The 23,249-nt window shown below is 40.1% G+C and overlaps 2 protein-coding genes across 5 annotated transcripts in view; one reads left to right on the forward strand and one right to left on the reverse strand.

Moving 5' to 3' along the window:
* The first annotated feature begins 396 nt into the window (after nucleotides 1-396).
* On the forward strand, nucleotides 397-17,217 carry PIWIL1 (piwi like RNA-mediated gene silencing 1). Of its 2 annotated transcripts, XM_051769138.1 has the most exons (22): nucleotides 397-530; nucleotides 1,075-1,158; nucleotides 3,020-3,161; nucleotides 3,863-3,988; nucleotides 4,877-5,091; nucleotides 6,159-6,280; nucleotides 6,942-7,022; nucleotides 7,548-7,745; nucleotides 8,104-8,215; nucleotides 8,611-8,725; nucleotides 9,366-9,483; nucleotides 9,639-9,753; nucleotides 10,690-10,877; nucleotides 11,476-11,548; nucleotides 11,890-12,090; nucleotides 12,376-12,479; nucleotides 12,938-13,008; nucleotides 13,536-13,689; nucleotides 14,167-14,208; nucleotides 14,579-14,704; nucleotides 15,104-15,251; nucleotides 15,986-17,217. In XM_051769138.1, the coding sequence occupies exons 2-22, from the start codon at nucleotides 1,078-1,080 to the stop codon at nucleotides 16,100-16,102; spliced, it is 2,649 nt and encodes an 882-aa protein (XP_051625098.1). In that variant the 5' UTR covers nucleotides 397-530; nucleotides 1,075-1,077; the 3' UTR covers nucleotides 16,103-17,217. The 2 variants fall into 2 exon arrangements, with proteins under 2 accessions (XP_051625098.1, XP_051625099.1); XM_051769139.1 differs by lacking the exon at nucleotides 14,167-14,208.
* Nucleotides 17,218-17,890: 673 nt separating this feature from the next.
* Nucleotides 17,891-23,249, reverse strand: part of RIMBP2 (RIMS binding protein 2) — a 130,204-nt gene continuing 124,845 nt past the window's right edge. For 2 of the 3 annotated variants that reach the window (XM_051769129.1, XM_051769128.1), the window contains 3 exons: nucleotides 22,277-22,348; nucleotides 21,915-22,049; nucleotides 17,891-19,518 (listed from right to left, as the gene is read on the reverse strand). In XM_051769129.1, the coding sequence (XP_051625089.1) occupies nucleotides 19,330-19,518; nucleotides 21,915-22,049; nucleotides 22,277-22,348 (396 nt within the window). In that variant the 3' untranslated portion in view covers nucleotides 17,891-19,329. Of the gene's footprint in view, nucleotides 19,519-21,199; nucleotides 21,338-21,914; nucleotides 22,050-22,276; nucleotides 22,349-23,249 lie in introns of those variants that run through there. The other variant, XM_051769130.1, reaches the window with a different exon arrangement.

Consider the following 23,249-nt stretch of genomic DNA (forward strand, 5'->3'; position numbering starts at 1 on the left):
TAAATCGCCTTTTAGCGGGAACGTTCTAATCTCGCACGGGTGACACGCAGCAGGAGGGGGCGGAGGGGACACCCCGAGCCCCTCTCGAGCAGAACTCGGCCATGAGGGCAGCGCCATGGCCGCTCCCCGCCCGCAGGGGCAGCGCGAGCGCCGGGGGGGGCGCCGCCAGAGCGGGAAATGCGTTGCCCTTCGGCTCCTTTCGGCTGCTTTCGGCCCCTTTCGGCTCTCTTCGTCTCATTTCGGCTCTCTTCGTCTTCCTTCGACTCCCTTCGGTTCTCTTCGGCCGCGCTCTTCGGCCGCGCTCGGGCCTCGGCAACCAATCAGCGCCGAGCGCGTGTTCCTCCCTCGCCCCGGCGGCTCGTGCCGAGGGCGGTGAGGGATCCTTGCGGGGGCCGCGCGGGGCCGTGCGGGGGCGGTGCGGGCGGGACCCCGGGGTGTGGCCTTCGGGAGGTACTAAATCGTGCGGCGACGGCCCGTTCTTTGCCGCTGCGTAGGAGCAGAGTCCTCTTGCAGCTGGAGGGCAGGGCGAGGTAACGCCAAGGACCGGCGGGGCTGGGAGGCTCTGTGTGCGGATCGTGGCCCTAAGGATGGCTCGAGGCGGGCAGGGGTGGTGGGGCCGGGAAGGGCGGCGGTGAGGGCAGAGGATGGGCAGGTCGGGGTTGGGGGCGGCAGTGACCAGGCGGTAACGCTGGCACGTGCTCTGGGTGAAGCTGCTCCTGGTGTAACAAATCAGGCTGAATTGAGAGACTCGAAAGTAACATTAGAAGGCTTTGAGTTACGCTTGGCTGAGGCTGCAGGTCCTGCCGTGCTCTCCGTTCTAATTGACTTACCAGCCTCAGGATTCGTGCTGGCCTGTGCCAGTCAGTGCAAACCTGCCTGTAAAGCCTCCCCACGCTCCCCGTCATGGCTCTGTTAGTGCGGAGATCCAAAAATGTTTCCAAGAGGGGTGCGTTTTACTGAGTTAACTGAAATTAAAGCGTGGCAAATGCAGTGGGGTGCTGCTCGTAGTATTTGTCGGGATAAGGATGGGGAAGGAGGCAATGGAGCACTAACGGTGTAAGTTGTTTGTTTTAGAAGATGACGGGAAGAGCCCGAGCGAGAGCCAGGGGAAGACCTCCCAGACAGGAGGCTGCTGGACCTATGGCAGGAGATCCATCTGTGAGTTGGTTTTCTTTTAAGTGAATGTAATGGGGATTGTCATACCTCAGCTATTTACCAGGCATATGTGTTAGATATTGTATGTGTGTATGTATATATTATGTTAGATGTATAGTTAATATAACTCCATTTTATTAAGGATATTCTGGTGTCCTTACAAACTATTTAATATATAGTTAAATATATATATATATATATAATAGAGCTGGGGGAAATAGATAGATATTTTCACAGCCTGCTTTGTCCTCTGTGCTACCCTGCAGAGAAACAGCATATATTAGGCTGCTGCTGCTATTGATTCATATTTGGGCAGAACCTGGGTCTGGCAGGTGTTCTGACCTATTCTTCTTGGTTTTAATTTCAATATCGAGGAGTTTATGCATTGGAGCTAGTATTTAGGGCTTGTCTTGCACTTGCAGGCACTGATCAAACTGTAACTTGGAAATGGCTGATACTTCTGTGTTTGCAGCCATGGCCACATACCTGGAGATTTTTTTAAAGCAGCTCCTTAAATTTATCAGTTATCAGTGATCATCTTTCATTTGAGCACATGGGCAGACTGGAGGAGTGCTCCTAGTAATTTTCTTGCCAGTGTCAGATGAGATTAAATAGTGATAGAAGGTAATTAACAGTTCTGTTTCTCAAACAGTGAAATCTGTTGTGCATTAGCAGTAGCACTGATGCACCTCTTGGCCCTGGAACAGAATTTATAAACCTAAGAGACCTGACTGCTTCAAATTTGGCCTCTTTGACTTGCACAGAACTGTTAACAGAAGTCAGGGAGTGGTATCAGTGTCCTGTTCTTAGTGAAGAGGAAAGTAATAGAAAAGGTAGGGGTTAAATACTTTATATGGACTTTGAATGCTGATGAATTCTGAGTGAAGAAAAGTCTGTTTTGGCATTCTATTTCTATACAGGCTGCCACTCTTCTGTCATGTAGACTGTGTGTATCTGTCTCCAAGAGGGTTAGTTCCAGAAGTGTTTCCAAAGATATGTTGAAAAGAGGTTGTGGAATGCATAAGAGGGTTTATATTAAATGTTTGGAAAGTGAGGGCTTAGGCATGCACTGTATCTCAACCTAAGAGAGAACACACTCTGGATGGCAGGGAAAGATGGGAACAAGAAGTGAACAACAGCATGTGATTTTTACACTGGTCTGATACAGAGACATCATAATACACCAGACATGGAGCTCTGCTCAGATCCTTTTGTGGATGGGAAAGGAATACAGTCAGCTCAGGGGCTCAGTGTTCAGCTGTTGGACTAGAGAATCCACGTAGATGGCATTGCCCCTTCCTTCAGAGGCGAGGATGGAGTATAGGTGAGAGAAGCAAAGTAGAGAACTTTGCTGAACTACTTTTATGAATACTATATATAGGGAGCACAGAACTTTGTAATATGCTGTGACTGTGGTAGCACTGGGCTCTGATAACTTTCAGGTATGCTTTGCAGGGTTGTTGCACATTGGATCTTTGCAGTAGTGGTTATAGGTATTTACAGACTTCTTAGAGGGTGTACATTTGACAGATCTTACAAGGTGGAGAGTGTAAGAGCAAGGAGACCTGCTTAGCTACTGATCTCAAATGAGAAGTCCATGAATTTTAATTAGAGCTTGGAAAGATTTGTACTGACTGTTAGTTAAATGAATATTAACTTAGGAAAAAAATCCTGAACTTCAGTATTTTTGAGTTAAAGGGTAGAGTAATAACTGCTACTTAATACAGGAAAAAAAGATTTAATCTTCTGGAACTCTTACACTTGGGTATTTGAGTATTCTCTACTTGGTGAACGTTCTGCTGTACTCTTGGAAGTATGGTGTTTTTTCAGTTGCAGTAGAAAAAGTTGTTCCCAACCATGGCAGGTTGCACTGGATCTGCCAGGTCAGCTGGGTGAGGGTCGGCAGCCCCAGCGGGTCGATGTTCCTTCAAACCCATCGGGAGAACCCGGAGGCCACGGACGACTGAGGGGCTTTGAGAGCGTTCGGCAGGAGAGAAGGCCAGAAGGTCAGACAGGGAGAAAAAAGTTCATTGCCCACAAGAGCTTGTGTTTTGAAGAGAATGCAATTAAGACATTCTTTAGACTGTTTCTTTTTCTTTTCAAAATGAGATTTATTACTAAGATTTGGAGAAGTTCACGATACATACCTTGTGGTGATGGTATTGTCACTCTAACTGAACGAGGAATTTTGAGAGGTACCTCATGTGTACCATGTCCTCTGTCAAAATAGTTGACACAATTAACTACATGAGTACCAACAGTAAATTTTGTTTTGATACTTCATTACTTTCTTGAATCTTAATAAGGAAATTAAACTTTCTTGCCTGTTTCACATCAAAGTGTATTTACATTTGGTGGCAGCTGGAGATAAAAGGAAAGAGACCTGTCCTCCCTGTATTTGCAGAAGAGATTGTTTATTTGGAGGATTGACATCTGGGTTTTTTTTGTCATCCTGTTGTGAACTGTTCTATTTGCTTACTAGTTACCTGTCCATATATTTTCAGAAGTTACTATGTGTTCCTTGAATTCTGTTTTAAGATGTTTGCTACATAGCAAAAGCAGAAAACTAGCATTTCATGATTTCTCTTAAATTTATATGTGTGCCTTTCAAAATTTGAATTGTATTTAATTCTAATTTGTGTAATAAATAATAATATCTATAATATATCTATTACTTGATTCTGATCCTCAAATTTCAAACCCCTAGGATTACGGGTTTCCTCGGGACTCCAGGATTTGTGTTTACGAGAGAGGGGTGGACGTCGGAGGGATTACCATGACCTGGGGGTCAATACTCGACAGACCATGGTGCATGTGCAAGAATCAAAAACTGGTATGTTTAGACTATAGGCACATAAGCAAGTTGAAATGAAAAATAGTTTTCTTCTGCTTTTAGTTTCCACTAGAGAGCTGAGTTAAAAAAAAACAAAACAACAAAAACCTTTACTATGTACTAGAAAAAGATAAAAGTTGCTCTTGTAACCCATTCACTAACCAACTTGATAAAGATCGCTAAATAAATGTGGAATTTGAAATCTCTTCTCGAGAAACTTTTTAGTTTAAAGAAAAGGTGACATGCTTCTTTTCTGGAGTTTAAATCATGCTTATGACAAGTACAGCAGACTGTCATGATGGTCCTGTATGCCTGCTAGAATGCAATCCCTTCATCCTTTTAATGCTCCACAGTGCGGGTTCTATGCTGATGATGGTTTTATGTTGCAAGTATGAGACATCACACCATACAGCAATGACTGTAGTCCACTTTTACTTAATTGAGTGATGACTGGACCATGGCACAGGCCCAGGAATGACAGGGCTTAGTTCTGCTCAAGTCACTTTGGGCCAGGAGCAGTGTAGTTGTTCTCATTCGGAGTTATTCTGTCTAGAGCTATGCTGCTGGTCGATGGATCTCTGTCCTTTGTAGGCAGCTGTAGTGCTGGCCTGCTGTTTTCCCTTTACATCTGTGTGCAGGTTGCTGATCTAAATGTTTACCTCATGTGATGTGAGAGTGTTCCTGCCAGCTGAAGGAGTTACAGAAAGCTCTGATGAGCAGATGAATGTCTCATAACACCGTGCCATAGCTCACCGAGCTTGGACAGATGCACAGCCGACCTCTAATCTTTGTCTGAACACCACAGTTTTTAAAAACCTCTAAGAGCTGTTGTATGAATATAAACGGGTAAAATGTTGTGACTGCTAAGATGTTTGCCTCTGGTTTTAGGTATGTCAGGTAGAATGATAAAATTAACTTCCAATCACTATCGTATGACGTCTCGACCCCAGTGGGCTCTGTACCAGTACCACGTTGGCTACAGCCCGGAGATGGAATCGCGCCGCCTTCGCTCCGCTCTGCTCTTCCAGCACGAAGAGCACATTGGCAGGACCCACGCCTTCGATGGCTCAATATTGTTCTTGCCACAAAAACTACGCAATAAGGTATGATATGAGCATGCTGGTTTAGTTTTTTAGTCTGACTCGTGTTTTATGATGCTTCTTGTTCCTTACTAGCCGGGGTGAAGTTAGGGAATTGATGTCCCACAAGTAGTGTTTAGTTGGATTGAGTGTATTAGTATGAGCTAATTTGCTCGTGTAGAGAAATTTGGTAATAAATGTCTGGTTCTAATGCTTAGGTTCTGCAGGTTAGAATAACCCTCTGCACAGAAGTGGGTAGTACAGACAGTATTTCTCCTGTAGTTGTCTTTCTACTTAATTCTTTTCATAACTTCTGTAAACTAACATTCAACATAATCAAAAGGGTGGTTATGGCAGGATTTTGGTAGTGGGGTGGTCTGGGGTGGCTCTCTTGGGAAGGGTCAGGCTGTCCTGTGTTGTGCACAGTCATTTTCTGCCAGCTTCACAATGGACCCATCACAGACCAAGGCTGAGCCCACCAGCAAAGCTGGTGGCACTTCTGTGTATTTAAAAAGAAGGGAAAAACATCAAAGCAGAAAAAAAATCTAAGAAGAAAGGAGCAGCAAAGGGAAAACACTATTACTGCTGCTGACCCCTGCCCCTTGTGCCACTCACTGCCTCACTGGAGGGACTGAGTGTAGCCAGTGGTGTTCAGAGGGAACACGGGAGTCCAGAGTGAAGCTGAGTTTGGGAAAGGGAGAGGAGGAAGATGTTTTCACTGTGTGTTCTAATCTTTTGTCTTTTTGCCTCCCAGTACCTGAATCAGTAATTAAATGTATGTTAGTTGGCAATATATTAAGTTTATTTCCTCAAGTTGAGTCTTTTTCCTGTCATGGTAATTGGTAAGTGATCTTCTTATCTTCATCTTGAGTTCAGCTGCTGTGGGGATAGTCTCCATTCTACTGTTAGTCACCTTCACCCAAATCAGGTTGTAATTTACAGTCCTAGTAGAAAATCACATTCCTTTTTCAGTTAGTCTTGAATTATTGCACAGAATCTCAGTGTACAAGTCCAGTTTGATATTACTGGAGCAAATTCCAGATACAGCCCTGTTTGCCTCTAGTTTTATTAACCTCATTTCCCTTTCTCAGGTTACTGAACTGTTTAGTAGGACTCGAAATGGGGAGGATGTGAAGATAACAATCACTTTGACTAATGAGTTGCCACCTACTTCACCTACATGTCTGCATTTTTACAACATCATTTTTAGAAGGTTTGCTGTACCAATTACGTTCTTATAAGAAGTCTTTCTGAAAATACATGAGTTAAGGTTTTTCATTCCAAAGAATAGATTTTAGTAAATAAGTATTGCAAATGTAAGTTTTTAAGCCTTTCTGGCTATTGTTACTTTGTGGCCAACCACATCTGGCAATATTTTAACGTGCATTATGTGTGTATTTCTGGCTCATGTTAGTGTGAAATGAGGTTATACCTTTTTCCTGAGCAAGCAGATTCACACTGGAATGCTGACTGTTGTAGGCAGATATTCCTATCCCTACTCTCTTTTTGTGTCTGTGGGTTTGCCTCTTAAAGCAAATAATAGAGCAGGACCTTGAACTGGCAAATGACTTTTTTTGGCTGTGGTATTTCCACTTTACTATGGTACCTGGACTGTCTGGTTCATCTGAGATGTAGCTTGTTTGGACTGTTACCTTCATCTGGTTGGAGAAGGGTTGGGTTGTATTTGAATTTACCTCACCTGACTGTCATTAATAAGTGTCCATGACCTTTTCATTAAACTCAATTTAAAAAGTTCATGTTTTATCTAGTCAGACAAATAAAAAATGAGGTTATGTAGAGGAATGGGATCATGCATGGTGTGATGGGCTGAATAATAGTAATGCTAAATGACATCCATATTTCAACTTTCCTAGGCTTTTGAAGATGCTCAATTTGCAGCAGATTGGCCGTAATTATTACAACCCTGGGGATCCAGTCAGCATCCCTAATCACAGGTGTGGCAAAAATACTTAGGTTTAGGAGGGGTGCTGGGAGAGGGGTTGATATTTGGGGATTTATCTTGTAATAAAACCATGCACATAAAAACAGGTATTCCTGGGAAGCATAAAATCTCATTCTCCTGACTTAGTTGCATGTATGTGTAAGATCCCATTTGGTGGAAGAAACTGGACAGTGTTCTACTACATAAACTGCTGGTCTTCTTCTCTTAAAAGTGTCTTAAATAGCTACACACTTTGTCTGTGAGATATTTAATAGCATGAATTAAATTTCTTAGCTTTTGAGGCATCCTTGCTTTCACTTCAGTTATAGCTGCTCAATTAATCTTATTTTGAGCTGATTAAAGATAGCTACATGTAAAATATTTTTCATTTTGTTAACTTTTAAGAGCTTGTTTATATTTGAATAATGGTTTCTTGGTGTCTTCACCGCTTTCTGATGTCCATGAAAGTGGACAGAAATAAGGGGTGAGAATAAAGATGCTCTAAGATGTTGAGATTGTGTATGTTCTCCTTTGACAGGTTGATGGTGTGGCCAGGCTTCTCAAGTTCCATCCTCCAGTATGAGGAGAGCATTATGTTGTGTGCAGATGTGAGCCATAAGGTTCTTCGTGGTGAGACAGTGTTGGATGTTATGCACAGTCTTCATTCCCAGGTTGGAGAGGAAAGGTTTAGAGATGCCTGTGCTAAAGAGCTGATTGGTTTAATTGTTCTCACAAGGTAAGTCTCTGTGGGCTCTTGTTGTCTTAAATCTCTCTATGCTCCACATCCTGAAGTACACAGTGAAGCATCAGAAAGCATGCAAATGCTGTCATTGTCAAGCAGGCAAATTAATCAAGGTGACAGCATTTAAAAAAGCAGAAAGTATATACTGGGTTAGTTATGTTTTCTTGGGTTTATTACAGCTCAGTTTTTGGTAGAATTGAGAGCCTCTTACAGTTGAAAACTTGAAGTTACTGCTTCTGATAAGAGAAAAACTTTCAACTTACATGAGTATTGTGATTAACTTTTTTGTCTCACCAGTTGTATTTCTTTCCTATTTGAGATTTAAACAAAACCTAATTAAATGTTTATGTAGGTACAATAACAGAACATACAGAATTGATGACATCAACTGGGATAGCAATCCAATGGCTACCTTTAGAAAATCAGATGGTGCTGAGATCACTTTCCTGGAGTACTACAAAAAGGTATGGAAGCTTAGCTCTGTGTGTTGTGCTGTGACTTGGAGCATTGTTACAGGTTTGCTTATGATGCATGGATTTGTAATTAATAATATTTCTAATAGAATGTTATGTTTAATGGATGCTATGTAACTTGAGATCAGTAAATAACCTACCCAGTATGGTTTGGTGGGAGTCCTCCATCCCAGGGAGGAGTCAGTCAGGCAAAAATGTCAGAAGGGTTGTGTGGATGAGCAAGGAGCTCTTGGGAAAACTCAAAAAGGAAGCATATGGAAGGTGGCAGCAGGGACAGGTAACATGGGAGGGACACAGATGCATTGTCCCAGCATGCAGAAATGAGGTTAGGAAAGCCAAAGCTTTGTTATGAGTAAACTAACATGGAATATATATTTCTAACACAGCAATATAATATAGACATTGGTGATCCAAAGCAGCCTGTCTTGATCAGTCAGCTGAAGAAGAGTAGAAATGTGGAAGGAACTGTGGTTCTAATTCCAGAGCTGTGCTCTCTAACAGGTACTGTAGTATTTTTTCATATTAAAGCATTTGTCAAACCATAATGCCTACTGAAATGGGCATTTTGACAGCAGCCTTTTGTGCAGTAGAAATGTCTTGTTTCTTACAAATGTGAGTTTTTAGAAACAAGTTTTGTAGCTAAAAGATTTTAAACAAGGCTGAAAAGTTGGAGGGGTTTTGATGTTGCATAGTCTGCAGGTACAGTGTTCAACATTGGCACACTGATAACTTGTAGAGACTTTTGGTGGTAGAATTTCTGTTGAAAAAGAGAAGTTTATTAGAAATGGATAATTTTGTAAGATCTGTAAATATGTATATTGCTCTGAGATACTCACTTTGCACTAGCAGTACCTGTCCATCTCAGCACTGTTTTGTTTTGATTTGGAAATGTAAAGAAAAGACCTTGTGTGGTCTTCATTTTGCATTCCTTGTGCGGTTTCCTCTCAAGCACAAAAATCCAGAATTTTTTTGCTGTGCAGATGGGAATGTATGCACAGAGAGCAACTAAAAACCTTGACTAATACTGCCACCACTTTCTGTGCCTGCAGTACATGCACCATCAATCTGTATGGCTTGGAATTTGAATTTCCATAGTCCTTAGTCTTAACTTTGACTCAGCAAAAGCTTTTGCTGTTGCCAGGATTAACGGAGAAGATGCGAACTGACTTCAACATGATGAAGGACTTGGCGACTCACACCCGGCTGCCACCTGAGCAAAGGCAGTGGGAAGTTGGAAGACTTCTGAACTACATCCAAAAGTATGCCACCTCAACATCTTCTGTACTTCTGTGGCATGAAAGATTTGTATCAACTTCTTTCTTGCAGCAAAACTTTAGAAATCTTACTGTTTTTTAAAAGAAGTCAGCAAGAACAAATTTCTTATGTTTTTTGTTTAAATCTTGTTTTTAAACAGAGATGACAATGTTCAGAAGGAACTTGGAAACTGGGGTTTAAGCTTTGATTATAAATCAGTGACCTTTACGGGAAGAGTTGTTCAAGGAGAAAAGATCTTTCAATCAGGAAACATGGTAAGTAATAAATCAACTTCCAAAATCTTCTGGGTCTCTCACTGATGAAACAAGTCCTTAAGGAAGGAAGTAGTACTTTTTGATTTATAAATGGGGGATAATGAGTGAAAACATTACACACAAATCTTTGTCCAAGCAGAAGACTTGCAAACTTCTTAAACTGTTTACAAGTTCTATTTAGAAACTCTTGAAAGCACTACATTAGAGTAGTGTCTTCCTTGCAAAACGATCCCTCTGTCCAAAAAAAGTCTTTTCAGGTACCCAAACTAGGAGACTAGAGATGTTTCTAACTAGTTTCCATTTATTAAAAATGTATCAAGGCTTTGAGATGATAAGCCACTAATTAGTTCAGTAGATAGAACACTTAAAGGTAGGGTGACCAATATGAATAATCTAAATTTGAATTAAACCATAGATTGTCATAAAACGTTAGATATTTGCTCTGTACTAGGGATTTTTGTTTTGAATGGCTGCTGGATGGAAAAGGGCACTTTGCACAGCTGTACAGATCCAGATACTGTATTTGTAAAGCCCTTTTAATTCTTGCTATTTAAAAGATGTGTTGTTTCCTTTATAATAATACTTTCTCGAGCAGTTACCCTATTAAAAAGAAAAATGGGAGAAAAAGAAGTCTGCATCAAAAGCTATGTCTTTATACCAGAGTCTGTGCAGCAAATAGTAACAACTTATCTGGGCTAAAAAACCAGAAGTATGTTTGCATAATTAGGAATGAATTATTTCAAGAGTGTGATTTCTTTAAAGGGCTGGATGAAGCTTATGTTAAATTACTGACAATGGCAGTAAAGGGACAGGTAAAAAGGAGGTTCTCTTTTAGGCAGAAGTGTTACAGTCTGTTCTTGAAGTGTATCAGGAAGTAGTTGTGGTATAGCTTGTCTGGTAGGGTGTTGATTTTCATTCTTTACCACCTTTTCACAGGTTGATTACAACCCTCAGTTTGCTGACTGGACAAAGGAGACCAGGGGAGTTCCCTTAATCCGTGCTGTGCCCATGGACAACTGGCTGTTAATCCACACACGGCGCAACCACGACGTTGCCAACACCTTAATTCAGAGCCTCTACAAGGTCACACCCTCTATGGGGATCAAGATGAGCAGGCCCACCACGTGAGTGTCTTTAGAAAGCTGCTGGGAAAACTATTTTATACTTCTTAAGATGTGTCTGTTCCCATGCTTAGGCTTTTAAATGAGGAGATGGTGCAGTATGTCACACTACTGACTTCTGGGAGAACTTTCATAAAACAAAGTTGCTTTCAGGATACAAACTATGCAGTTTTCTCTTGTGACTGACTTCCCTACTCATTTATTACTACATTTATATCTGAGAGCTTTTCACATGGCAAAACCAAAAAAATTAGACAGTCATTGAGCAAAACCTTCTCGAGTAGAGCCATATTTAACAAAAGAAGGAATATGTATTCTTGTTACAAATATCCTCCTTTGAGTACCTGTGCTTGCCTTTAACTTTGAATTTCATTGTGTTTGGAAGCCTAAGGTTGGGGTGATTCCTCTTCATCTCCAAAATGTGTGAATATTATATGGTTATTAATAGCTGTAAATGTGACAATACAGTACTGATGTACAGTGGGCTTTTATGCTTGTGCATAAGTAGTTTCAATAGCTGTTGGGTTTTTTTCTGAAGTTTTAGTAGGTGTTAATTGGTTTTTGGTTTTTTTTTCTGTAAGCTTTTTTTCTTTCTTTTCAGGATTGAAGTAGATGACAGAACAGAAGCTTACTTAAGGGTTTTACAGCAAAGGGTTACCCCTGACACAAACATAGTATGTAACTGAATCCATAATTTCAAATCATGTTAATCTCTGTAATTGGTGTTTTAAGACTAGTGGGATTTGTCTTCAGAAATACTGCTCTTGACTCCTGAGAATCCACTAGATGGCTAATCATACTCCTGTTCAAATCCAAGGCTAACTATGAGTACCCTTCTGGATAAGAGCCTTTGTACTTAGCTCTGATGCACAGACACTGAAACTTTACAGTTACTTCTTTCACTGTGAACACTTGGGTTATTTCTCTTGAGGGTAAAACTTTTCCTAAAGAACTCCGAAATGCTCTGTAAATCTTAGAATGCAGCTTCTTACAAAGCATTTTTTTTCCTTTAAAGGTGGTTTGTATCTTGTCCAGTGCCCGAAAAGATAAATATGATGCCATCAAGAAATACTTATGCACAGATTGCCCCATCCCAAGTCAGTGTGTGCTTGCTCGCACTTTAAGCAAACATCAGACAATTATGACTGTTGCAACAAAAATCGCCCTGCAAATGAACTGCAAAATGGGTGGAGAACTCTGGAGTGTTGAGATCCCAGTGAGTGATTATTTTTATTTTTTAAATTAGTAACTCTTTTTCTGAGCTTCACTTAAAAAGCAAGCCTTTTCCCCCGAGAAGTAAAATTGAGTGTTCTTTGAGTAGCTTCTGTGCCTTTGAGAAGAGGCATGAATTTAAATCTAACATAGGGAGATGCTTAATCCAAGAATTCAGTACCCATGGATTACTTAAGTGTCCTGAAACCATAGAGCTTGTGTCATGATCTTGTTACCTCACAGCACGTCTTCATGTACTAATACATGTTCTGTATTGATTTCTTTTAAGCTGAAGCAGGTGATGATTGTGGGAATTGATTGTTACCATGACACTGTAACTGGAAGGCAGTCAGTGGCAGGATTTGTCTCTAGCCTGAATCAAACAATGACAAGGTAAGATTTGCCAAAGGCAGAAAAATGAGAAAAATAAAAGAAGGACCTTTTCCTTGACTGAAAAGTGCCTTGAATGTGGAGGGCCACCAGGAGAACATCCAAATTGGTTTACTGTACATTGTTAATGAGAAATATATTGTGCATTAGTTTTTCCACTGCATTCTCTTAAAGGAGTAGCCTTGTCCTTCTTCCATAGTGCATGGAATAGAGGGCATCAGCATGTGACAGGCTCTTTCTCCTTTTCAGTTGACTTGTGTGAATGTTATTTTTGATTGAGAGGGATTTCAAGTGGTGCTAAGGCACTTTTACCATGGGGGAAATATTCTCATATAACTCCTCCTTGGCTGCACTGACCCACAACACCCATAAAGACTAACTGGTTATAGGCATTTTAAAAATAACTTCATTGAATGAAGCCTAGGAAGTGCTTTGAAGGTCTTTTATTTTGTTCTTCACAGGTGGTTCTCCCGCTGCGTTGTTCAAAGTCGTGGGCAAGAACTTGTGGATGGAATCAAAGCCTGCTTGCAAAGTAAGGGAAGGAGTTCTGCTCTTGTGGAGTCAGATCCTCAAAACACACCTCCCCTGCTGCCTTGAGGGGAGGTGTGACCAGCTTGCACTTGCATAGAAACAGATTAAAAATACAGTTGTAAATATCACTGAAAACTAATAATAATAGCATTTTGTGTCCAGTCTTTCATTGATTCTGGTATTTCTTTGCAATAATTACAAATTACTTCTCAGTGAACTTCAAAGAATGTTTTGGCAGAGTTGGATGTAAAGGAGGACAGCTCCCTGCTGTGAGGGAGGCCAGTGGAGCAGAGAGTCTCCTTAGGTTCTATCTTTTTGTGTCAGTACACAGAGTTCCTTTTTGCAGGCGATATTTGTGTAACATGATGCTCACCTGTTTCAGGTGACTGAAAGATTGAGGACCTTAGTTTTCAAACTTACTGCTGTTCTTCTAGGAATAAAAATCCATTTTTTGCTTTGGAATAAATTTTCATTACAGCTAGCAGCTTTTACTCTTGAGATTTTTTTGTTTGTTTGTTTTTTTTTAAGCTGCTCTAAGAAACTGGTTCAAGTGGAATAAGTGTTTGCCCTCTCGTATCTTTGTGTACCGTGATGGTGTTGGAGATGGCCAGCTAAATACTCTGGTTAATTATGAAGTGCCTCAGTTCCTGGATTGCTTGAAGAGCATCGGTTCTTTCTACAGGTAAATCTGTTTCCACCACCCCTCTTGTTTATACTGCAAGAGAAATTAGCCCTGGGATACAAAACGAGGTTATGGATGAAGATTGTGTTGTCTTTCTATCCGTACTTATTTTTACTTGAGCTCAAATAACTGCCCTTCTGATGATTGTTTACGTGATTTCAGACACCTGACATACATGTACTAAGAATTTTCCTATTACATCACACCACATGACTGCAATACACATGTATGCACATACACTCCTTAGGCATTCTTGATGGATGTGGTAATTAATGCTTTTTTCCAAAGCATTTCCAAAGGTTGATCATAGCCTGATGACTCTTACGTGGTAAGTCCATTTTTTTTTTCTTTCCACTTCTGAAAGGACTATGTTGTCCAGTGATTTATATTCTGCACAGTTTTCAACATTCTGCTTTTAACCTTAACAGCAGTGACTTAACCTGCTCTGAAAAATGAACATGTTTCCTTACACTGCAGGAAAGTAGAGTCCGAAAGAAGTCGCAGCTCGGAGGAATTGAGGTGCTTATTTCTTCTCTTTAGTTTCTGTTAACAGCATTTTTGATAAAGAGCAAGCCATTAAGGCAGTGTTTTCTGTATGAAATGGTGGGGTAGAGAATAGAAATCTGATCTCTATTTAGATTATCTCTTTTTGGTCTGTTTTTCTGTCTCCCTATGAAGTTAAATATTTAAATGGAATTGGTGAGAAATAGTATCAGAGTTGCATCTAAACTAAAAATCCAAATTTATGAAAACTGTCATTTAATCTAAATCAGTGAATTAATGAGGACTTATTTGTGGAATTAATGCCCTGGGGTCTAGAGAATCTGTTCCTGAAGTACTCATAGTGCAGTTTTTCACGATAGCTGTTGGGTTTTTTCCTTTATTTTAGTCCAAGACTTACTGTGATCGTTGTGAAGAAACGAGTGGGTGCCAGGTTCTTTGCAGAGGTTGGTGGAGGACTTAAAAACCCACCCCCTGGCACTGTTGTTGATACAGTGATTACCAGACCAGAGTGGTAAGTTACTGTAGAAGTAACACTTAGTCCTTTTGCTGGCAGCTTTATACTAAAGGAAATATATTAATATACATTAAATGGGCTGTGGGATTAAGTAGAAAATGACTTTGCACAATTCTGTCCTTTTGGAAAGAGATCATAGTGAATTTGTAGATGAAAGAAATGGATAAGCTTATATTTTACAAATGTATTATGCAGTATTTCTTGGGTTTCAATATGCACTGTTTGTATACATCAGAGTATTGCATACATTTCAAGTGCATGTGTTTCACTTTTTAGTGTTTCTTGTTTTGATTGTTAAAGGTTTAGTTCCAAATGAGTGTGTATTGACAGGATTGCCCAACTGTCCTTACAGAAATGCAGTCCTTTCTGTAACAGACTTTGCTTTTCCTGTTACAGGTATGATTTCTTTGTTGTGAGCCATACAGTGAAAAATGGTTGTGTCACACCCACTCATTACAATGTCATTTATGATGGCAGCCAGCTGAAACCAGATCACTTGCAGAGGTTGACCTACAAACTCTGCCACATGTACTATAACTGGTCGGTAAGTGTTTCCTCTGGGAAATGATAATATTTTTCTTCAAAGATTGTGCATCTCCGTACAGTTACAACCCACAAGAAGGTGGAAACAAGTATCCTTGAAACACCCATGCAGATCTAAAAAGCCTGCAGGGTGTGCCTTGGGACCTAGAGTGGTTGGTTGAGAACTAGATGCTTTATAAATCACCTGATCTCTCTGAAGACTAATCTTTATTCTCACTAGAAAATACTTGCTATTTTGATTATTATTTCCAAATTCTGTGTCAAAAGCAAACTTGAAGTTACTGTTTCTGACCTGCAGAAGTACTTCCTGCTTTATGTGGAGGTAGAATTATGTTCCTCCACTTCCCTTGAGGCTTCTGATGCACACCAAGATCAGCACACAGTCAGCTTGTGCCTGAGGTGTGCTTCAGATTTGTCAACTTAACAATCCCAACTATTAAGCCTGACTTAACCCATGTCCCACCTTCTGCAAGACCCAGTATTGAATGTAAAAGGATTTTTTTTGGAGTGAGGAGAGGAATGGAGTTGGGAAATTTGGGTTTTCTTGCATCTGTTCTTCTGTTACGTGTTCAGTGTATATAATGTTATTTTTCAGAAACCAGCATAAACAACAGGGAATATAAACTTTTCCATGTATGCACATACTTTGGAACTCCAGGGGTGTCTGTTACAGTGAACACATGCTTATTGAAATTACTTGAAAATAATTGCCTCTCTTTTTTCCCCTTTCTGCAGGGTGTTATCAGAGTACCTGCTCCTTGCCAGTATGCTCATAAACTGGCTTTCCTTGTTGGTCAGAGCATTCACAGAGAACCAAATCTGATGCTTTCAGACAGACTTTACTATCTTTGAAGTTGAGTTATCAGCCTTCTTCTCCAAGGAACACAGAATTGTCTAAGGTTTTGGTTTTCAGTTTTGTTTTTTCTTAAGACATGAACATGGGATAATGCATGCAGTTATGGAACTTAGTTTTGGTTTGTTTGGGTTTTTTTTTTTTTTTTTTTTGGAAAGTCTTACCCAAAATTACTTCTAGCAAGTAAGAGAGAGTGTTATGCAGAACGAAATCCAAACTTTTTCAGCTAGTGTGTTACACTTTAATTTTCAAAATGCTTCAAAACTGTTGATTCCTTGTTTTTCTTGCCTGTTAAAATGAGGGCCAAATTTTGTTTCCTAAACTGTTTTATACCTTACAAAGAGGCTGTAAGATGTTCTTGGTTTAAGGCTGCCACTGGGGGAAGGATTTGCAAACCGACTAGAAACTGTCTGGAGTCTCCCTGGGAGCAGAGGGGAGTGAAGTGGGGCTTTTTCACACTGGCTCAGCTGAGGAAGAAGTGCTGTGGATGCCAGAGTTACACGACTGACTGGCAAAGGCAAAATGATCTCTGTCCCTTACCACAGCTGTTGGAGCACCTTTATTATCCAAGACTACACTGTTCTCTCCACAAAAAGGGATGGCTTGGATGCTCTTGGAGCAGCTGTGAGACTTAGAATGGACAATCCTGTCGAAGTCCTTTCTCTTAGTCTTGTAACTTCATGTTCACTACACTGTGCAGTTGTCTACAGCAGTTTCCTCCCACTGTCATCACTGAAAGGAATTAAACTTCTGGACTGATACTATTTAACCACATGCTTGTTAAATGTGAATATTAACTTCCATCTGAGTGTCAGTGCACTGACCAGGTTCAGGGAGTTTTTTGTTTTTGTAGTTCCAAGCACTGGGCAGTGGCCTTGATTTGTTTTGCATGTCTGAGGTTTTCCCTGGTAACTGTTGAGCAGCAGCAGCTCAGTTTGTAAAGCAAGAAGTTGTGTGGATGGAAGTGGATTTCAGAGTTTATACCAGAGTCAAAATAGCACACATGGAAAAATATGGATTAGTGCTGATTTTCCTAACCAAGTTGTTGTGAAGCTTGTTCCTGTTCTCTGAGAGATTTAAATAAACTTGTTGTTGTAATTCCTTGCTTGTTTGATTCTGTTTTATGTATTTGCTTATGTACTTCAGCAGTGGGCTTTGGGCATAGATGGGACAATTGCCACATAGCTTTGCAAGCACTTTTTGTCTCTGGAAAGCTCTTGCAGTCTTGCATGTAGATGAGCCTTTCTTTATTCTACAGTAAACTAACTGTTGACAATTCTGAAAAATGAGAATTCTATGACTTGTATTCAGTTGAGGTTTTTTCCTTTCCTAGGCTGAGAGAACTCTGCCAACTCCTTCCACATGAAATTTGTAGTGAAGAGATGCAGAGGGTTTTTTGGGCAAATAGTTTTGTGTTTCTGATGTCATACAGTGGTAGCCTACTCTATCCTCTAGTTAGTATTTTGTATTTCTTGCTGGTTACATACCACTTATTTACTCCTGTCACAGATATTCCTTCTGATCCATTTTTTTTTTTTTTTTTCATTTGAGGTCACTTGAGAAGGACCTTGTGCAGCTGCAGAAAGGTAGGAGATGGTCACTGGGGGCTGCTCTTTTTCTTTGGTGCAGTGTTTGAAGGGGTGACATGCACCATGGCCATGTGCTTGTCCTTGGCTCCCTGGGCACCTGGGATCTGACCAGGGGTGCCAGGGCCAGGAGGGAGGGAGAGAAGGCTGGCACAGCAACCAAGTAGCTGCTACAGTAGATTTATGAAACGTACTGCACTCTACAAAATATCAAATTATTTATTTATATAAAATATAATACACAACAATTGTACACATGCACACACCCACACAGTACTTTACCACAACTTTAGGCCAGTTATTTTCTTTAATTAAATGTTATAATCTAGCACACGGTATCTTACAGTAATTTACATTATTATCTGAAGACACAATGGGGAAGCTTTGATCATTCATTTATAAACCTTCCATAAATTACAAAAAGAAAGGCAGTCTGAAAAGTATGTATAAACAGTAAAAACAATTTACAAATGGACAAGAATTACAAAATAGTAACAGCCAATGACTGCCATCAGTGTGTAAGATTGTTTGTCTTGATATGCCAATATCACAATTAAGATTTGATTAGAGCCTCTTGCAGCCTCATTACTGGCTGTGGCCTGTGACTGCAACACAGTTTGTCCTTTTTACTTTAAACATGTACTTTATCCTGAATCTGACATCAGCAATATGAAAATGCCTTTTAACTTAGAACTGTACCTCCACAGAAAAAAAATTAATGGGGGAGTAAAGGGGTTTTGGTGTGGAGTTGTTTTGTTGTTTTGTTTGTTTGTTAGTTTGTTTTTTAATTTTCCCAGTAGTTTAGAACAGTAAACCAGGAACCCCAAAACTGGAGGTTGAATGGTTGAAATTCTGGCTGAGGTTCTGAATAACTTACACTGTATCTGATTTCAGTGGAGTGAAAATAAGTTGACAGAATAAGCCAATACAAGGTTTTGGTTTTTGGAGGTGGGGGGAAATAAAGAAGCAAAAACTAAAAAAAAAAAACTAAAAAAAAGAAAAAAGCGTTTAGCACAGCACTTTCAAACTCCCAGGAGTTACATCAGACAGTGAATGGAGTCAGTAACATAGTACTTGATCTTAAATTACCATGTTTTAGGGAAGATGAAGACAGTTGAATACACAGTACATACAAAGTATACGCTGTATATTTATTAGACAGTACAAATCATTGTGCATTAATAAGGCAAAACATCAAGGCTGATTAAACTAGGAGTTTCAAGACCATTTTTGTTAATGATTAGTTGCAGTGGGGTGAGTTTTCTTCCCACCACTTGTGGGTAGAGGAGGCTAAAAAGGCTGAGATTTTTTCCAGTGGAGTTGCAGGTGTTGAGTTGACTTCAAATAAAACCACGTTCTTCTGCTCTTAAGCCCACGAAATTTTTTATTTTTTTAAAAAAAAGTTTTTGCAACAACACATCCACTTCCTTTTTTTTTTTTTTTCTTGCTGTTTTGATTAAGCAATTCACATGATTCTATTGATGTCAGAGTTAAAAATGCAGAGAGGTTTGGTAAAGTTGTACTGCATAGTCATGAAAGCCCTAGTTTTGACTTTAGAAAAAAAAAAAAAATTAAAGAAAAAAAAAATTAAAATACACAGACTGGAAGCTTTTACAAGTTGTCCAGGAGCAGCACATGAATCATTTCACTGCACCAAGCTTTTTCAGCAGTTTCTTGCCTTTGGAAAGCAGCCCCTTTTTCTTTTTCGAGGACATATCCCTGCCTCTCCCGGGACTACCAGAACCCATAGGTGACGTAGGTGACCCGGAATGGAGATGGACTGTGGGGGATGGTGCTCTCCGGGATGTACCTGTATTCTCAGGAGGAACCTATTAGGTACATTGTTATAATTTATTGAATGTTTGAAAGCTTCAAAGCTGTCAGCATCAAGAAAGTTTGGTAACATCACTTTTTGTCCCATTACCCCACTTTTTAAGCAAAAGGGCTGGTTCCTTTCTTCTCTCTGGCTTAAAATACTGCTCGGGCTTATGGCAAATGCATAAATTTAGAGGGGGGGGGAAATTGTAGAACAATAAGAAACCCACCAATAGAGCCCTGGTTTGGTTATACTTTTATAAAGGAAAAGTTGGATACACTTGTTTTGCCAGAATTCTGGCCACAAAAGCCACAAAACTGGCTTGGGTTTTGCATTTCAGTACTCTGATAGTACTAAAATGGAGAGGGATACTTTTAGCTATAGATTTAAAAAAAATAAATGTATTAATTACTACAGATTAGCAATCTATAGAAGCCAAACTCTTTTCAGAAGAAATTACTTAAAATGCTACGTGTTCACTTACTTTTTAATGTCCTTTAAATGCCTTTTCTTTAAAATTGGCTAGCAAACTTTATGTACAGATTAGAGAAGATGGCACACTGGCTTAAAAAAAAAAAAAAAGAAAAAAAAAGGAAAAAGAAAAAGCTAAAATGAACCTTAATTGCAATCAAAGAAAGCTTAAAGACCCTGACTGCTTGATGTATATGCTGCAGCCATGAGGTTGTTAGATGACAGCATTCCTAAATATTTTGAACAGCTAATTTTTTTTTTTCAATCATCAAAAGCACTTGGATGAAAATGCTAAAATTGCTTATACTCAGCCTATCCTAACTACAGTGCCCAGCTGGCGAGATGGGTTACTATCAATTAAGATGATATTTTCATAGTAGTATCCATGCTGGAGGGAGTCCTGTTAGCTTGGAGTTAAAACATCAGCAATTTACTGGCTTGTTGTGCAACAGTGAGTTAAGCAAAGGGGCTTCAAGCCGACTTTGATTTTAAATCAAGGTCTAATTCTAATGAAAAAAAAAAAAAGAAAAACCAAAACAACTTGGTAAAGCACCCCAACGTACACCTGAAGATACCATATATTGAGTCTAATGCATTCATTCAGTGAGCTGCATGTTTCAGGTCGAGACTTTTATTGCATTGGTAAACCAAACAGTTGCTAACATTTCAAATGTCCACTTTCTAGGACAAAAATCCCAGTCAATTGTAGCGTGGGAAGGGATTGTTTTCAGGAGCGTTGAACGGTTGGTCTTAGGCAGGCTGGGGTATAATCGATTATGGAAAACACATCTTAAGGCAGACAATTTAAGTAGCTCAGTTTGAGTGTAATGAGTTTCAAAACCAACTATACCCTTGTAAACTACCGTGTGCATCAGCTTAGGCTGCACCTGGATGTTCTGTAAGGGTTGGAGCTGTTGTGCTTTTCTCTTGTCACAGGAGCTTGGAATTTTTCCCTCCCAGGTTGGCTAACAATGCAATATGCAGCTTTGTTTGTAGGGTAGTTAGACATCAAACTCTCCTTTCTATGTAAACATAAACATTGAGCTCGTGAAGAAATATGTTCCAAACGCTGACCTTCATAAAGTGAGGTCTAATTGACTTCCAAGGATTCCTTTTTAAAGGATTTGTCTCCTCAAAAAACCTCAATTGACTCGACTAGATTCAGCAGAAGCATACAAGCCTGCTCTTCTGTGGCCAAGGCTTTTGGAGACATATTTCTTTCCTTTTCCCCCACAATTAAGTTTCAAGACTTGCATTAGATAGCCAGGTAGCTTTAATTGAAATCTCTATTGGTATCTTCAGTTGCTCACTTACGTGAAGGCTACATTGCCTTATTAAGGTGTGAAATGAACACTCTTCTTCTGTTTCCAAGCAGATGAGCAAAGAAATAAAAATATATATAAAATATATAATATATAAAAGTATTGCAGTGATGAAACAAAACCAAAAATGAGATACTCTAAACATGGTTAATCTTTCATAAAAGAGAAGTCTCTGAGCAATTAACTAATGCCAGTTGGAACAGGAAGTCATAAGGATTAAAAGACGAGCACTGTCAGTCAATCAGCTGCAGTTACAGTTTGTATTTAGAGGAACACTGGTACCAATCTTTTGTCCACGAGAGCTTTTTGTAGCAAGAGCAGTTTGGAAGCTTTAGGAAGTAACTATCACCAGAGAAGAACTGCTTAAATTCGAATTAGAATGGAAGGTACTGTAATGACTGCAATCAAACAGTCAATTTAGTTTCTCCATTTACAAATGTAACGAGCCAGCGAAGGCTAAAGTCGCTTTTCCTTACGTTTTATTCTAGATATTTGAGAGAGTTAATTTTAAATGGGCAGATGAATTTAAGGTGTTAAAAGTGACGTCTAAATTACGTATGAGACAGGATGGAATGGGAAATAAAAGAATTTAAGTTTGTCTTATTCGGTTGCTTACCCTTTTTGCTTTTGAACGCGTCGGTGTGTCGTGAACGTAGCGCGAGGGTGCATCGGATAGAAAGACTTCAACATCATCAGGCACTTCTTCAAGAAAGTTGGAAGGAACCAGCCCCTTTTGTCCGTTAAGTTCACCCTGCAACACCATGAAATGTTTTAATTAAAGCAAGTGTAGGTTCCCAAGAAGGGAAGGAAATACTTTTGCCTGACGCAAAGCTGGTGAGGAAGAGGAAATGCCCATCTAAGGTCAGTGGGACATGACCTGAACCCCCCTCCCCTGGGCTGTCATTTAGTGCTTGGTGCTGGTGAAGGTGCTCTAGCAGGTTGGAGCAGTCTGAAGTGAGCAAGCAGGAGCCAACTTACATAGTAAAATCCATCTTCATCAATCTCACCAAAGACAGTGATAATGTCCCCAGTGCAGAATGTCAGCTCGGCCTGCAGGAAAGGGACAGGGGGTTAGGCAAAGATTATCTTTTCTTTTATCAACAGTAAATCCACTAATATTCCCCCCTCCTTCCTGTTGACACATTTGGTGAAACCAAATTGAGAGCAAAGCCTTTTTTCTATTTTTTTTCTTTTTTTTTTTTTTAAATGTATTGGATTTTTTCCCTTAGCTTGCTAAGCCTGGCACCTCTCCCACTGGGCTCTGAACACCCCCAGGACTCCCTGTGGCCAACAAGCCAAGACACTTGGGCCTTGAACAACCTGAGCAAACTGTGAAGCTTTGAACTACACGACTTCAAAGGTGCCTTCCATCAATCCTTGTGGGAGGAGGGAACAAGACACCGGGGTGGGACGTGGCTCAGGTCCCTGCTGTGTGCTGAGCTGAGCACCAGGACTAAGGGGCACAGGAACAGCTGAGGGAGCTGCTTTTCACAGAATCACAGGATCAGGGTTGGAAGGGAGCTCTGGAGACCATCCAGTCCAACCTCCTGAAGCACAACAGTCCTGCGGTGGAGCTGAACTGGGTTCTCTTCAATAAAGGCTTTGTAATGGGCAGCTCCACTCTCTGATCAGTAAACAAAGAGTGCACTGGGCTCTTTTTAATTGCCTGTGGCTTAAATGCAATGTTACAAGGGGGTGGGGGGGTTAATTAATTTCCTGTGGTCATGGCAGACAGAACAAACAAAATGTTTGCAATATATCGGCACGATTTCTTTGATTTGTTGGCCAAATTACTTTGAAACACCCTAATTTAGAAACAGATTTGGTTCAGCAGGAAACAGAAAACAACCCTGGCTGTGTTTTAAAGCACCAAGACTTACATATTTCAAAATTCACCTTCTGCCTAAAAAAATTCCAAACAATTCACCAATTAAAAAAAAAAATCCAAACA

The sequence above is a fragment of the Manacus candei genome, unplaced genomic scaffold (assembly GCF_025592945.1).
Source record: "Manacus candei isolate 608988 ecotype Guabito, Panama unplaced genomic scaffold, ASM2559294v1 h1tg000103l, whole genome shotgun sequence".
In the NCBI taxonomy this organism is placed as follows: domain Eukaryota; kingdom Metazoa; phylum Chordata; class Aves; order Passeriformes; family Pipridae; genus Manacus; species Manacus candei.